The following is a 16,475-nucleotide window of genomic DNA, read 5'->3' as shown; positions in this document are numbered from 1 at the left end:
TCTCTTTAAGGTTCTCCTTTATTAAAGGGAAAATAAGGTCATGGTTGTGCTAAAGGTTCTCCCACCACAAGGTCTTCGGCCTCCATCTTCCTGGTGGCCCCTCTACCTCCTACTCGGCCACAGTGGCTTTGCTTGTGCCTGGCACCAGCCTCACTTCCTGATCTGTGTGTGTGTAAGGCTGCCCATCTATATATTAGACATGATCTCAGGACATGACTCACAGCTAAAAACACAAGGAGCTAGTTTTATTTAAAATACATCCCAAGTTTCCATTTTTCTGAAATAAGGCAAACCCCCCAAAGTTCCTGTGAGCACCACTCTCAGCAAGACTTATTTCGAGGTCCCCAGGTGAATGAGCACCATGATGGTTGTATAGCTATGGAACAGGTCCTCTTCCTTTACCTCACTACACCGCCTCAGTATAAAGTTTCCAGTGACTATCCGGTCACATCCAATCTCCCCATTTCCAAAGAAGCCGAATAAGGGGACACTGGGAAAAAACTTTCTGAATGCATCAGCCTCCACATTGCCCTTGGCTCTGTAGTACTGGAAGCCCCGGCCAACGCACGCGAACATGAAGCCAATGGTGTTCTGTTCAGGGATGTTGGCTGCTTTGAGGCGCTGCATGGCCGCCTCTACGGTCTTGTCATCATTCACATCCTCACTGAGGAGAACCGTGGCACTCTGGATTCGGTGCCCACTAAAGGACAGTCCAACCACACCCGTGGCATCAATATTCAGAGGGTTCCTGGGAACAGAAAATCAACAGCTCCTGATAAACTAGGGCGGAGAGATTTGCAGACTTTGACAACTATGCTTTAGTCTGAGATATATCCTCTCAGACAGGGATTAAACTAAACAGTTATTAACAATAGGCAGATCAAAAAGAGGTGAATAACCATCTTTTTCAGCCACAAGTACAAAGCTAGCTACACAAAAGCTCTTCCTGGGTTACTACCCAGTAAGTTCCTATCTAACCCTTCTAACTGGAAGCTGGTAGGTTTATGTATACAAAGACATCCACCAGTTTTGTCAAGGTGGTGGTGGCAAGCACTCTGACACCTATATCCACTCTGACACCTATATCCCCATCCCATGATACCTACATCAAATATGAGTTACATCAGGACACCATCCCCCCTCACCGAATCCACTGTTATGAAAAAGATATATTTAAAAAATATCATGGGCCAGATGTGGTAGCACACACCTTTAATCCCAGCACTGGGGGAGGCAGGCAGATCTACAAAGTGCCATGAACACCTGACCCATGTATGTCCTCCAGGAAACATGGAAAAACTTTAAATGGCTACAGTCTACTCAAGAGAGAACTTGTGAACCACAAAGATCATCTTTGAGAGGTTAAAGTTTGCTTTAGATACAGGTATTCCATCTTCAAGTAACTTTAAAAAGATGAGCTTGCAAGTTTCCAACTGCAGGACTTTTGCTGGCTTGCTGCAGTCCCGCCCATGTGCAGCTTAGCATATGCCCAGACTCCATCATCAGTCTACTCTCAGCTCATTCAAAATGACTTCCATCCACACAAGGGCCACTGAAAACTTCAAAACGCTGCTTCAACCTCACCTCCTCTTCTCCTTTAAAAAGCTAGTCGTATTTATTTCTATGACACCACTATCTCCCAGTAAGCAACTCAACGCTATAGTGAAATAAAAACCATGTGCATTTATTTTAGCCTCATTAATGACCTCTTCATTTGCAGGAGCAACATCACAAAGAGGACCACACTGAAAAATATATCAACAGGCAATGCTGATGGAGCCCAACTCTGATGTTCTTAAAGGACAATAAATGCAAGTTTAGTTCTTTGACTGCAAGCTGAATTGTTTTCAGACAGCCTCTTGGCAACAGCACAATGAAGGAACTGATACATTAGCAATTCCTTTCCTTTTGTTTTTTTTAAGGCAGGGTATCACTTTGTAGCCCTGGTTGGCTTGGAAGTCATCAGTGTAGACCAGGCTGGCCCTGAATTCAAGAGATTCACCTGCCTCTGCCTCCTCAGAATACAGGGGTTAAAGGTGTACAGTGCCACACTCTGATTCCTCAAATTTGTTTGTAAAAACCCCAAGTCATGAGAACCTGAAATTGTTCCCATTCACCCATGGAAGAACAACAAAGTGCCCAGGCTTACTTCTCAGAAGTCAGTGAAGATAAGTTGTCCACCTGGCCTCCAGCCAAGATGATATTCATATTGCTGAAAGTGCTGACTACTCGCTGCAGATAATTACTGGCTCCCACCTTACAGCAGTTATAGCCAAAGACAAGGACCACCCGAAGCTCAGGGTTATCCAGAAGACCTGCAGAAGTGAGACATAGGACAGCCTTAAAACACAATGAGCTGTTAGTTACTCCTGCTGACCGGCACCAGTGTGTGCTGTCATGCTGATGCTCTTGGCTTTCCATCAATAAAAGCTAAATGACTATCTGACTATAATGCAGTCAATGCCTCACACAAGCAAGGACACAGTTACAGTCTGAACAGCAGTCCTAGCGGACCATGTTAGGGTGCTCCATACCCCAATTCCATGCATGTCAGTGACCTAGAGTTTATAATGTGATCTAAAAGCAGCTCTACCACTAGCAGGCAGCAGGGCTCAAGGGAGCCAGTAGCATCTCATTTCCAGAGCTCCAGGCTTCCACCCAAGTCTCCCACAGCCTGTTTTCACAGCAATAATCTGAAGCACCAGTATTGCAAATAGGTGGCTTCTAGGACAGGAAGAAAATGCAGTCCCTAACTACACTGATGTTTCCATTTAACTCAGCCACGTGACTTCCATCAGACAGGAGTGAAGATGACTCAGTAAGACTGAAGCAGGCTAGGTGGGAAGGGAAAGGAGCCCTGCAGACCACAGTGCTCAGGCTGGGCCAATGAAGAATCAAGACTCCCAGTATATTAACACCTAACCCCATGCTACTGACCTAGAGTTTTGTCTTATCCAGTGTAAGCCTGTCCTGCAACCAGCAGCCTTCCTGTGATTCCAGTTGGATCTCTTAGCAATCCTTTAATGATAGAGCTTGTGGAAAGACAAGGACGTGACTTTTTTCTGAGCAGCTCACATCCACTTTCCCTGAATGCCCCTCAACCTCCACGCTGAAATGTGCATTAAAAATCTCTTAATAAACTCCAACTCTGCTACACAGCAGTTCATCCTGGGATTCTTTTCTGTGCTGAAATCTAGGAAACTTGACCTTCAGGTCACAGCATGGAGCAGTATCTCCACCCTAATGCTGCTGGCAAGACAATCAATTACTGACAAATAACACTTTAGACTCTGCCCCTGGGCCAGTTCTAATTTTCTGTGTAGAAAACCACGCTGCATTCCAAGCCAGTTTTGAAGAGTTCTCCCTCTAACAGATGAGCCTGGCACATTGAAAGATGACCCTATTCTTTTGTAGAATAATCTGAGTAGGAAGAAGCCTGTGGAACAACAGTGAAGACAAGTTTAGGAAGAAGTGTCACTTCTAGGGAAGTGACTAACTTGGGACAATGGCATGGCTATGCACGAGAAGTCAGTGTGAAGAGACTGCAGGAGATGTGCACCTGACCTCAACCTCTGGACTCCACACAAATGCACCTGCAACATACACGCACATGGAAAAAGGAAAGTCTCAGTGAAGTCTGGAGGCTACCCCAAAGCCCCAGCCTGCTTTCCAAACAGTCCCACTGTGGGGACAGAGTGCCTGCCTGCACCTGTCCAGCCTCTTGTACACTGAGTCATGTGCAGAGCCCCCAGCTTTAACTGCCCACGCCTCACTGCTCTCTTCCGTCCCTTCCACCACTCTTACTCTCCTGTTTACACTGCTCAGGACGGTGTAAACGCTGTTCTCAGTGTGAATATTCCATCCGCTGAGCCATAAACCCAAACTTGCCTTTGCTGTTACAGCATTTTTACTACTGGTCTTTAAGTTGGGACAAGTTTAATTTTCCAAACCCATTTCCTTGTCTGTAAAGCAAAACTAACCTGTATAGGGTACAAGGACTCAACCATCGTTGACTTGTATATTAGCAACATAGAAGCGTGACATGTACAGAAGTGATCTGAGGAAATTACTAAGTGATACGCCTGAGTGCTGATGCATGTGTCTTCAGGCTAGCTCGCCTACACACAGACTTTGATGAAGAGTTAACACGAAGTAACTCTGATGAGCACAGTGATAGTGTAAGCCCAATCATCTACTCTGGAGATGGTGAAAAGCCTTTCCACTGCTTTGCTGGAGTAGCTAGCTGTCTACTGCAACAAGTCTTCCTACCAAAACTTACTTCAAACTCAACCAAACTTGCTTTCTCAGACTCTGTGAATATCCTAACATGTCTCCAAGTTCATGCCTATCTCTCCTAATGCCAACTTGTTTCTTCTAAAAGCTTACATAATAAATGGTTACTAGGAATATTTTTAAAAACTTAAGTTTTTCTGCTTTAAATGCCAAAATAAGGCAAAATTATTGGTAAGAACCTACTGAAGATCAAGAATTCCTTCAAAATTTAACTAAAATTAAATGCATGCATGTTGGTACCTTACCTCACAACTGTCTACACTTGCAGTTCCAAGGAATCTGATGTTCTCTTCTGCTCTCCATGGGCAGCAGACACACACACGGTACATACACAAGCTAACCAACAGAATACTTATCAAAAATATTCATATTTGGTCAGCTAGGACTTCATGACAAATAAAAAAATTTTAAACCAATTCTACCAACCACCAGCCTTGTTAACAGTAGCTTAGCAGCCGCTAGCTATCCAAAATTAAAACAAGTTAGTCAACAAAATGAGCGGTTAATAATAATAAATAGCAATGCCAGGTATATGCCATACACCTTTAACTCCCCAGCACTCAGGAGGCAGAGGCAAGAAGATCTCTGAGACCAAGGCCAGATAGAAGTACATAGTGAGACCCTGCCTCAAAAAAGCAAATAAATAAATAAAACAGTCAATAACAACTTACCCACTTCAGCAAGCTGATGTCGTTCAAGTGTTGAATTCTTGGGGTCCTTAATAAAATGAAAGGGCTGAATTTTTATTCCTTCAATTTGAGGGAATAATAAAGCAAAACCAGATGCTCCAATTTCAATTTCCTGAGGTCGATTGCTACCTGATCCCATTGGAGTCACTAGGGAGAAAATGACAGCTTCATGAGGACAGCCAATAGAAACTGGAGTTATTAAGAGCCTTAATCAACCCATTTCATCCTCCTAACTGCAGGATAGGCTATTATCAAACAACTGCTCTTAGAATAAACAAAGTTCTCTGGCAATTTTAGGATGGTGATCCCTGTACCATACTTTCAAATATATTCACAAGGAAATGCTTTTAACAGAGAAAAAGCAAGTGTCCATGCTGTCTGCAGTTGCTGAGTCTAGACAAAGGGAACTGCTATTCTTCCAGAGGATCAATATTCAGTTCTTGTCACCACATGGCTTGCCACAATTGTCTTAACTCCAGTTCCAGGAGATCCAATGCCCTCTTCTGGCCATGAGCACCAGGCATGCACACGATGCAGATATTTATGCAGGCAAAACACCATACACATCAATCTTTTTAAGTGGTAAGTTTCTAGAAACCCAAGCTAAAGTGTGTGTGTGTGTGTGTGTTATTCAAAGAGAAAAACCCAGAAGACAAACCCCACGTGATATACTATGAATTAAAAACATGAAAAGAAAGATGCAAGTTTATGATAAGGCCAGTGATGGTGTCTCAGTGGTTAGAACTATCGTGTACTCTGTGCGCTGTGAGGGATCTACATTAGGCTGAGAAGACACACCTTTGACCTCAGACAGACCATTCCAGAACCTGCAGTCATTCTCCACTCCTTCAGTAAGGGCAGTGTGACCAGCTTCCTCAAGCCTCTGCCACATGACTCCCTTACCAAGATGTACACTTGAACTGTGAACTAAGCAAGTTCCCCACCCTGACTGCATTTGGCAAGTATTTTGTTGCAACAGCAAAATAAACAACCCCTACAAAGCACAAGAGGAAAACCTAAACAGTGTTTAAATGTGAGCAGATGCACCACAGCAGAGTAAGCCAGCCATACGGTACCCACTAAGTACACAATCGGTCTTCAATACACCAGTCACTAGATTCAAAGAAAACACTCCAAGAAGATCTCCACACACTAGCCTCGCTAATATTCACACACTGTGACCCCAGTAGCAAGTATGCACAGCAACTGCAACCCTCATGGTATAACTGAAGAGCATCAGGAGAGAGAGAGACTCACACGATGTGACAGGGCTCATGTGGAGGGTTCACTGGGAGAAGGGAATGGAAAGAGGGGGAAAGACTGGTCTCTGGAGATGAGAGCAGTGGAAGAGAAGAGAAGAGAAGAGAAGAGGACAGGTCCTGCCTTTTCTGAGGGGATGCAGCACATGAGCCCAGAGGTTACTAGCCACATAGTCAATGAATGATGTGTCAGGACCGGAGCAGGTCAGAGAACTGCCTGAGTACTGGAAATCTCATGCGTACAGGGATGATGCATTCTTCCAGGTCCCCAAGGGGCAGGCCAGCCTAATGCCTGAATGCTAACACCTCAAACATTGCTCACAGAGTACAGGATGGTAGAAAGTTGGAAAACTTTTTTAGTTAAATATACTTCAGTGCTAAGACCCAACAAGTCCACTCCTTAAGTTTCAGAGAAACTTAAAACTTACACAAAAAGTAACAGCCTCATTCACAATACCTAAGACTCGAAAAACCATAGTCTATCAAAACAAGAATGGTAAAATAAATCTTGTCCCATTTATATCACAGAATGATGCAAACACTTAAATGAAGGGCTGGGGCACAGTTCAGCTGGTCAAACATCTGCTATACAGACATGAAGACCAGAGCCTTCTCTCCACAGCTGACCCCCGGATGAGCACTAAGGTCAGGCAATGGGAGAAGCAGAGAAGGGTAAATCCCTGGGGTTCACGGCCAGCCAGTCTAGCTAAAACAGTGAGCCTCATGCTCAGTGAGGGACCCTGGACCTCTGAAAGGCCTTCTCAAAAGACCAACTGAAGATACTTGACAGCTTATAACCTCCTCATGCACATGCGAGAGTGCGCGCGTGCGCGCGCACGCGCGCACACACACACACACAAGCTTTAAAGGAACTACTGTAATAATTACAAATAATTACATTATTTATAAATTTAACAAATGACTCTCAAAACATGTTAAAAATATTTATATTGAGAGCCAAAACACCAAAAGAAGAGCACCATTTGTAGGACACTGACCAGGCAAGACCATAGAAGTCAGGATAGGAGTTTTGGCAGGGGCTGTCAGGAAAGAGTAAAGAAACAGTTAGGCTCAAAGCACCAGCTATGAAGACCAGAAACCCATAAAACCACTGTCTTAGTCTCTGTTCTGTCATTGTGAAGAAACACCACTGATGTGGGATGTCCTTCTGTATGCTGTGAATATGCATTGCTTTTATTGGTTGATGAATAAAGCTGCTTTGGCCAATAGCCAAGGCAGAATAGAGCTAGGCAGGAAATCCAAACAAAGATAGGGAGAGAAAGAAGGTGGAGTCAAGAGAGTTGCCATGTAGCTGCCAGGGAAGCAAGATGTGAGGTAACAGACCATGAGCCTCACATAGAATAACAGGAATTTCTAAACAAAGAGTAAGTAATAGAAATGGGTTAATTTAATTGTGAGAGCTACTTAGTAATATGTCCGAACCACTGGCCAAACAATTATAATATTAAGCCTCAGAGAAGACGAGAAACCTCCAACTACACCACGACCAAGGCAATTCTTAGAAAAGAAAGCATTTAACTCGGAGCTTGTGTACAGTTTCAGAGTCTTAGTCCATGATCATCATGGCAGGAAGCAGGAGGCAGATAGGAGTGGTACTAGAGAAGTAGCTGGGAGCAGAGGAGACTGGGCCTGGCATGGGCTTTTGTGACCTTAGAGCCCATCCCCAATACAAACCTCCTCCAACAAGGAAATACCTCCTAATCCTTGCAACCCTTTCAAACAGTTCCACTCCCTGGAGACCAAGCACCTATGCGGACCATTCTTATTTAAATGATCACAAGCAGCTTGTAGAGGGCCCTGCAAACAAACACCAAAGGCCACACCTGACTGGAGCAGATGGAATGGTTTTTTAGCCCCAAACATAAGGCCACCAGGACATAAAGCAGCACATAGTCAAAGCAGCAACTAAAGGAAAGCTGCTACTGCTCCCCACTCACTGGCGAGGGCAGGGCCGGCTGCCACCCCAGGCTGGCCTTTCCTTTTCCGCCTCTACTCCTATAGCAGAAAACTTAAGGAGAAATATGGCTGTGTTCAAGGAAAGCCACAGCGATATAACAGACAGACAAGAAAAAAAAATGTGAGGAATGAGTGTTCTGCATCCAACAGTAACCAGTAATGATATGAAGGCTACCATGCCAACTCGAAAGTTGGAAGAAAACCACAGCCACTGCTATTGCTTTATTAGCCCAAGTATAAGGAGCTGGTAAGAGGAGAGAAGGACAGCCCCTATTCATTTGCAAACACTTGGAATCCTTTGGGTTTCACTGCACAAGACCCTGAAATGCAAACAAAGTCAGCATACTTGTGTGGGGGTCCAGGGTGATGAGGGTCTTTGTTTGTGCACCAGGCACTTTACCAACTGAGCCACCTGCAAGGCTCCAGAAGATAATAATAGCTAACACCTTATTGTTGTAAATGCCACAGATGTGTCCAGTCAACACAGTCCTCCAAAGAAGGTACTAATATCATAACATCATCCATTTCACTGGAGGAGACTGAAGTCTCATGGATGTCAGGGAAGCTGTACAAAGTAACACAGACACTAAGTGGTACAGTTGGAGTCCTAATGGTTATCTTAACCACTGGACCACCGCCACATCACCAGGAAACAATTCCAATAGTAACAGCAAAAATTCACTAGCTATGTGCCAAGGTGGCAGCATGCAGAGAAACAAGTATCTAGGTAAGATGCATTGTAACTTGTCGCTCTCAACTGCCCTATCTGAAAGAAACAAGAGTGGGTGAACTGACCAGCCTGGAATGGCTACAGGTCTTTCCTAATCTGGGTAGGGTAGAATGAGATCCTTCCCTCCCGGTGAAAGGCTAAGAAGTCAGGGATTACATGTTGCTCTTAGGCAGCCTTGAGATCTGAACTATGAACCTCAACAACTTCACAGATATTAAGTACAATGTACCACCATGACAAGGATGACTAATGCTATTGTTTTTAGGTAACCAGAAATGTAAATGTGCTTTTCAGTTACAAATATTTCAGCAATCCATGGGATCCCATATAAAACTAAGCAAAACACAAATTGTTAACTTCTCTCACCTACAATTCCTGGGGTCACAATCCCAAGGACTTGACATTGCTTGGGGAACAGTTTCTCAAGGGCAACTGCCATCTCCATAGTGGTTCTTTTCCTTGCTGTAACAATACAGTAGCACAATTATTAAATATCCATTTTTCATTGTCAAATATGACAGTGTTAAAAAACAAAACACAACAAAGCAATATTTAACAATCAAACAGGTTATGAGGCTGGGGACATTGTTCAATTGGTAGAGTACTAGCCTAGCATGCAAGAAGCCCCAGGCTCGATCATCGGCCACAATGCTGCATAAACCCCAAAGTGGTGCATGCTGTAATCATAGCACTTGAAGGCGGAAGCAAGATGATCAGAAGTTCAAGGTCATCCTTGGCTACACAGTGAGTTTTGAGGCCAGCCTGAGCTACATGTGACCTTGATTCAAAGAAAAAGGAAGAAACGAGGGAGGGAGGGAGGGAGGGAGGGAGGGAGGGAGGGAGGGAGGGAGGGAGGGAGGGAGGGAGGGAGGGAGGGAGGGAAAAAGGAGGGGGAAGGGAGGGAGGGAGGAAGGAGACACTTTATAAGAAAGCCTGAACATTGATTAAAATAACAGGTTTCCCCATTTTTGTGCCTGCTTTATTCAAATTCTAAACCTACCCTTCATCATCACTAGCTTGCCCGTGCCTTTTGTTCATATAATACTATTGCCCAGCCGGACGGTGGTGGCGCACACCTTTAATCTCAGCACTCGGGAGGCAGAGGCAGGCCGATCTCTGTGAGTTCGAGGCTGGGCTGGACCGATAGCCTCCAAAACAATACAGAGAAACCCTGTCTCGTAAAAACCAAAAATAAAATAAGATACTATTGCCCAAAGGCATCAAATTTGGCTCAGCACTGAGTCTGAGAGGTGCTGTTTATTGGATCTCTCTGTTCAGTGGCTGTCATAGCACAACTACTACTTGACTCCAGTCAGAGTCAAACCAGACAATGTCCAAATCAAAGTCTGGGCCAAAGGGTCCCATCTTGGATTCTTGGTCTGTATTTCCCCTTAGCAAGCCAAGAATGCATAATGCCTGTAAATAGCTTTAGAACATCATAGCACTGCATTATACATGAACAGACTTGGATAACCAAAGCCAGGCTCTTGTTTTAATAAAGAGAAGAACACCTGGAGGATTAAAGTATTTCAAAGCAAGAAAAACATCTGAAAAACCTCACTCCAGTTGCACCAGGAAGTCAGACAAGGGCTCTGCAGCTCAAGTCAGATACAGGCATGTGTACTAGGAGAGGTGCCGAAAGGCTTACTCTCAGGGCTAGGACAACGTCGAAACAAAAACAAACACCAAAAGCCCAACCCTTTCTTCTATACCTCTTTTATGGCCACGGCACTCTTCCAGGCTAATGAAGGTTTCAGAATCTGCCATATAAAGAACTGTCTGTGGTAAGATGCGAACATTCTGCAAAGAGAAAGAGGATTGGATCCTGAGTCTGTGAACAAGGCTGGGCTCCCCAGGTGTCCATACTGCCTCCATCCCAGTCCTCTTACTTCTCAGGGCCACTCCTACTCATCAGCTTACTTACTGAGTAGTAGTTTTTTTTTTTTCAGTTCAAGAAGTTAATTTACTCTTTTAGAACAGACATTTGGCGAACCAGCTAAAGCTGCCTCTCACTTTACTGAACAGTAAATGGCAATAGGATGCTCTCAACAGAGCAGGTGTGCACAGGCTGTTCCCTGCTTTTCTGGCTTTCACTGCCAGCTTCCACCTTAGTATTACCAGACCTGCCCACACGAACAGACTCCCTTGCTACCAAGCACCTTGAACTTGTTCCCTTTAAGTACCCTAGAACAAACCTATACCACACACACCCTCTGAACCTGGGACCTCCACTCGACAACCTCTACAGCCCTGCCATTCTTGTTTGTGCTGTCTCCACTCTGAGCAGGCTTCTTCAGACCACTCACTGGCTTTCCTGAGCCTCACGTTATACACAAATGTCGGAACAGCTGAACTAGAAGGAAGCAGAGACCTCTTTCAAGTGTTTTGCCTATCAGAATGGAATCAAGTGCAGCCTATGGATCGCAACTTTGATGCTTTGCATCCCGGGGAGGTTTACATGTTTCAGAGTAGGTTCCAGATAAACTCCTGAAAGACACTGAATACTATGATGTGGGCTGGGTAAGACCTATGGATACAAATTCTTGGCTTCACCCGACATTTTTTAAGGTAACCAGGTGCCACAATTTAAAAGCCCCAGAATTTTCACATATTGGGAAATCCTTTTTGATAAAACCCTAGCAACACTGCTTGCCTTTCAGCTATGGCTAGGCAAACCTGCCAGTGCCCCCAACTCTGCTGAGCCACTAGACCCACCTCGGTTTCTTCCTTGCCCTTGGATTATCTCAGTCTGCAATTCCACAGACTGAAGCAGTCAAGGCCTGGTCTCGCCTCTGCCACAGCCAGCAGGGAACTTTCACAGAGTAGTCAGGCCTTGAACGTCTGTCTTATGTTTAAACAATATACAAGCCTCATCTAGAGGTTCCAGGATTCTTTTTTCTTGGCACGCACACAACTCCATTTCCTTCCGAATACTCACTAAAAATTGACTATGACAAGCCTCAAAATGAAACACTGTCACTATCGTATATATAAGGCACCTGGGCCTACACCATTCAAAAAAGTTACAAAAGGCAAGTTATCTTACAGAAGTTCAAAATAATTTCTATGAGGAAGTAAAGCAATTACCTTATATCTATTAAAATATTCCATCCATGAGATGATTTGGAAAGCACAGGGAAAGCAGCATATATGACTTAGACACCATGCTTCTGTCTCACCATGAGTTTAATTTCTTTAAGGCTACCATGTGGACTTTCATAGTGATATTATGTTCTTAGCACCCATTGAAAACTTATAGTTGGATACCAGAAGTAAAATCTTTTTGCCATTTAATCCTTACAAGACCCTGTAAGGATACAAGATAATTATTGTTCTCCCTTTTCAATTTATGGAAATGGAACCTAAGGCTCAGAGAGGTCAAAGCCATATTGCTAGTTTGAGCCAAAATAGGGGTTATCATCTAAGACTCTCTGTATATAACACCCACTGCAACATATGAAATTCATAGCCATATAAGAATGGTGCCTATTGTAGTAGAGAGTTGCAAACAACCATAGGAAGTTAAAAAGAGCATTAAAGGAAGAAAAAAAAAAGCACACACAATTCTATTCCCCACAGGCAACTTTCATTAACATTCTAGCTTCTTTATGAATCTTCCTTTATATTAATCTAAATTATGCAAATATATAATCTAAATTATATAAACATATAATCTAATACTTTGTTTTCCAACAATTAAGCAATTTTATTTCTTGTCTGCATGTTAAGTGTGTGCCATGCACGTGCAGGTGCCATCAGAAACCAGTTGTAGTTACAGGCAGTTGTGACCCATTAATGTGGTTTCTGGGAACTGAACTTGGGTGCTCTGGAAGAGCGGCCAACTCTCTTAACTAAGGAGCCATCTCTCCAGCCCCTTGATGAAGACTTTCTTATCACTGAATGTACCTTGTGATTTATAATTTAATGACTACCTCACTGCACATGATACTCCAAAGAACACGTCTGTGGAAAAGGCTTTTGCTAGTTAGCATTTTGAACTTTCCCACATAACAGATTTTGAAAACAAGAACAACAAAACCAGACTACAGGGGTTTGATCAATGTATCAGAGCAATAGTACTCCAACAGGCCTGGAGCATGCAGGCAAGCGTTGTGGGTATGAGTTCAAGAGTCCAAAAGAGCAGAGAAGAAAACCTCTATAAGACAGCATGGAAATGAAGACACCACACTAAGGACAGGCACGTTAAAGATAAGAGTCAGGACTGGAGAGATGATGGAGAGATCAGAGCAACAGAGGACAGAACTCAAACAGCTCACAATCAACTGTTAACCCCAGCTCCAGAGGATACAATGCATTCTTCAGGCCTCCATGTACACACATACAGACAGACAGACACACCCATACACACACACACAAATAACATCTTTTTTTCTTTTTTGAAGAACCAGATTTGCTGGCTGTCAAAAAGGGAGATAAAAATAATAGCAGAGAGGAAGTGAGACAAAATCTTATTTGGACTAGATGCATACTGACCGAAATACAGTTCTAGATACATCTGACCCCTCTGCATCTCTCTTCATTCAAGGATTCAAATGTAGTTATTAAAAAAAAAAGTGGGGGCATCTGTACTGAGCATGTACAAGCTTCTTTCCTATCATTATTTACTAATATAGTCTACTTAGAGAAATTCGGCATAAATAATCTAGAGATTTGAATTTAATTGTGAGGGTGGGCTATACAGGTTAACACAAACACTTAGACTTTATAAGGGACTTTGGCATCTGGGGACTTCAATACCGGGCAATATCAAAGAACAACTGCACATGCAGGTATATGCATATATTCCTATCTGGGCTGGGGGTAGCAGACCTCAACAGCAATGAGTACTTACACAGCACAGACCTAACATGCTAAATACCACGTTCCACTAAAAGAAACCAAGACGATTAGAGAAACCACTAATTTCTGGAATGAAGCAGGCAAAAAAAAAGGAAGAAGGAAAGAAAGGAAGGAAGGAAGGAAGGAAGGAAGGAAGGAAGGAAGGAAGGAAGGAAGGAAGGAAGGAAGAAAGCTAAAAACATCTAGTACCAAAATAGAAAGGTCATCCCTAAAAGACTCTGATTCTGGATTGAGAGTTCGATAGCTAAACCAGACAGTGTGAGCACAAGATAGATACAGTAAATGATGTATCTTTGAGTAAGAGAGCAACAGTGTGTGAAAATATTTCAGATAGAAAGAGAGGTCAAAGTTTCAAAGTTTCTATCCATAAATATTTACTAATTCCAACAAGACAGAAAATTGAAGGGCAGAGGCTTCTGGCAGACACCACTTGAATCAAGTGATTTAAAGTAATAGGACAAAAGAAAACCGGAGGCCACCTGGAAAGATGCTGATCTAACACACCTCAGTTACACTCAGTTTGTGAATGTTATACAAATCAACAAATTAATCTTCTTAAGTGTTGAGGCCGGTAAAGTCAAGCTGGAGAAAGTAAACAAATCAAAGAAACATGTCTTTTAGTTAACATCACTGGGAACTGAATCCTTTTGCTATCAAGAACAGTACTGGGGCAAAGTCTGAATGGGAGTCTGAAAACTAGAGAGTAGTATGTTTGCAGTCTCTTACTGAAGGATGTGTGCGTACCGTCAGCTTTTATTTTGGTGCTAAAATGATCTCCAATTAGACTAGTGAGAGTCCCTTCAGGCTAGCTTCAGATGTCCTTTTAGGTAATATATTATCTTGATTTAGTTTCTGCTGTTGTGGTAAAGACCATTACCAAAAGCAATATGTGGAGTAAAGGGGTTATTTGGCTCACACATCCGTGGTGATAATAATTCACTGAAACAAACAGGGAGGAACCTAGAGGCAGAAACTGAAGCAGAAGGCATACACGGGTGATCTTCACTGGCTTGCCATCCATGGCTTGCTCCGTGTATTTTCCCATACACGCCAGGACCACGCACCCGGGGGTGGGCTGGCCCTTCTCACACCAACCATTAATCAAGAAAACACCCTACATACTTGTGGGTAGGCCAGGTTGATGAGACACTTGCTCCCTCGAGGCCCCCTCTTTCCAGCTTGTGTTAAGTTGAAAGAACGAAGACCAAAACAAAAAAACCTCATCAACATATGTATTGATAATTTCCTAATCTGGAAGCTACCTTCTGGTTAAATAGAACTTTCCTGTTTGCATATTATACATACAAGGGATAAAGAGCAATAGACCATCAAATTAGCAATTTCCTCTCAAGGGTCCCTGCCACTCTGTGAGATACCGGAGCTTCATTGCCAGCTCCATAGTAAGGCTTCAGCTCCCTGTATACTGACTTTCCTGGATCCAGGGAAGAAAATGAGAAAAAGGACTGTGGCTTTATTTAGGTAGAAGTTTCCGTTCTATTTCTAGTGTGTGATCCTGGGCAAGAATGCCTTCATTGCAAAACAGAGACAAGTGAAGGGTCTTCACTTCACCTGTAAACTTCAACTGCCCAACATCTAATAATGAATGAATAAACCGCAGCTTGCCCTTACAAAACCTGACGGTTATTACAAAGTCCAGACCACGAGCAAAGGTCCCCAAATTAACAAAAGCAAAGGCTTGACTCACAATCGTGATTTTTAAAAAAGTTCTCAAAGATGGTTCACCAGCCCTGCAAAATGACTGTCCGCCGCACACACCCATACTTGCCTCAAGCGCCTCTGCTACCACGCGGACCAAGCAATGTCCTTCCAGGTGGCCGGCCTCCGCCACGCCCGCGGAGATCCAGGTCACGCTGCGGTGGGTCCGCAGCACTCTGCGCACACACTCCCTCCATAGGCGGCACACTCTGAGGACGCAAAAGCACAAAAGGTTGCCACCGGGCGGATCGTTCCGCCGTCAGCAGCGTTGTAGCGGTCCGGGCAAACCTGCCACCCACGGGGACGGAAAGTCTCCTCCCGCCCCGTTCTCCCTCACCCGGCTACCCGCAGCAGCGCCTTGGCGGGCAGGAAGGAGAACACACGCTCCACCACCTCCGCGAGGTTACTCAGCACGTAGGTACTTCGAGGGTCAGTGACAGAGGAGGAGCCGCCGCCACCGCCACCGCCCACCGGCTCCATTCCTCGCCTACCCGCCAGAAACGCTACGGAAGCTCGCAAGAATCCGAGCGGCTGGCGCACCGCCGCACACCCGAGCCCACTGCGCAGGCGCGCAAACCACTTCCGGCAGCCAGCTTCCGGCATTGGACTTAAGGCAACAACGGTGCGCCTGCACTGTTCCGTCCAGAAAGGTACGGTGCAGCCTGGCCTTTGAACCGGCTGCAAACACTCGATTTATTCGGTGCATCTGGCTAACACGTTAGCCCTTAAGTTTTAAACGAGTAAGCATTTTTTAAATAGCACTCGCCGTTCTTTGGCCACTAACTATAATTACTGCTAGAAGCACACCCCAAACCAGGCATCTCCCATAGGAAGTGTTATGCTTTGCCAGATCTTCATCGCAGGGCTACTGAACCACAGGGGCGAAGCCCAACAGTCGGTTTTAACAGTCACTCCGGTGTTCTCGTACATACTCTGAACCACAAAGGAAAG

The 16,475-nt window shown here is 44.2% G+C and overlaps 2 protein-coding genes across 5 annotated transcripts in view; one reads left to right on the top strand and one right to left on the bottom strand.

Moving 5' to 3' along the window:
* Nrg4 (neuregulin 4) overlaps nt 1-1,829 on the top strand; it is a 69,941-nt gene extending 68,112 nt beyond the window's left edge. For all 4 annotated transcript variants that reach the window (XM_021226842.2, XM_021226841.2, XM_040729894.1 and 1 more), the window contains one exon: nt 1,721-1,829. In XM_021226842.2, the coding sequence (XP_021082501.1) occupies nt 1,721-1,749 (29 nt within the window). In that variant the 3' untranslated portion in view covers nt 1,750-1,829. The remainder of the gene's footprint in view (nt 1-1,720) is intronic.
* Fbxo22 (F-box protein 22) lies at nt 1-16,071 on the bottom strand. Its single transcript, XM_005069563.4, has 7 exons — nt 15,862-16,071; nt 15,595-15,733; nt 10,661-10,748; nt 9,315-9,410; nt 4,965-5,129; nt 2,150-2,315; nt 1-748 (listed from the first exon to the last, which is right to left on the bottom strand). Exons 1-7 carry the CDS (start codon nt 16,002-16,004, stop codon nt 331-333), a joined length of 1,215 nt encoding a protein of 404 aa, XP_005069620.1. The 5' UTR covers nt 16,005-16,071; the 3' UTR covers nt 1-330.
* Nucleotides 16,072-16,475: the final 404 nt, after the last annotated feature.

This window comes from Mesocricetus auratus, unplaced genomic scaffold (genome assembly GCF_017639785.1).
Source record: "Mesocricetus auratus isolate SY011 unplaced genomic scaffold, BCM_Maur_2.0 Super-Scaffold_100022, whole genome shotgun sequence".
NCBI classification, from domain to species: domain Eukaryota; kingdom Metazoa; phylum Chordata; class Mammalia; order Rodentia; family Cricetidae; genus Mesocricetus; species Mesocricetus auratus.
This window is presented reverse-complemented; position numbering and strand designations above follow the sequence as displayed.

Bases quoted from the DNA above. Each gene is read 5' to 3' on its own strand.
- Fbxo22 (XM_005069563.4), bottom strand. From the start codon at position 16,004: ATGGAGCCGGTGGGCGGTGGCGGTGGCGGCGGCTCCTCCTCTGTCACT. The intron at 15,734-15,861 runs GTGAGGGAGAAC...TTGCGTCCTCAG, and splicing joins GCGCTGCTGCGGGTAGCCGG to AGTGTGCCGCCTATGGAGGG. The intron at 10,749-15,594 runs GCAAGTATGGGT...TTCTCTTTGCAG, and splicing joins TGGTAGCAGAGGCGCTTGAG to AATGTTCGCATCTTACCACA.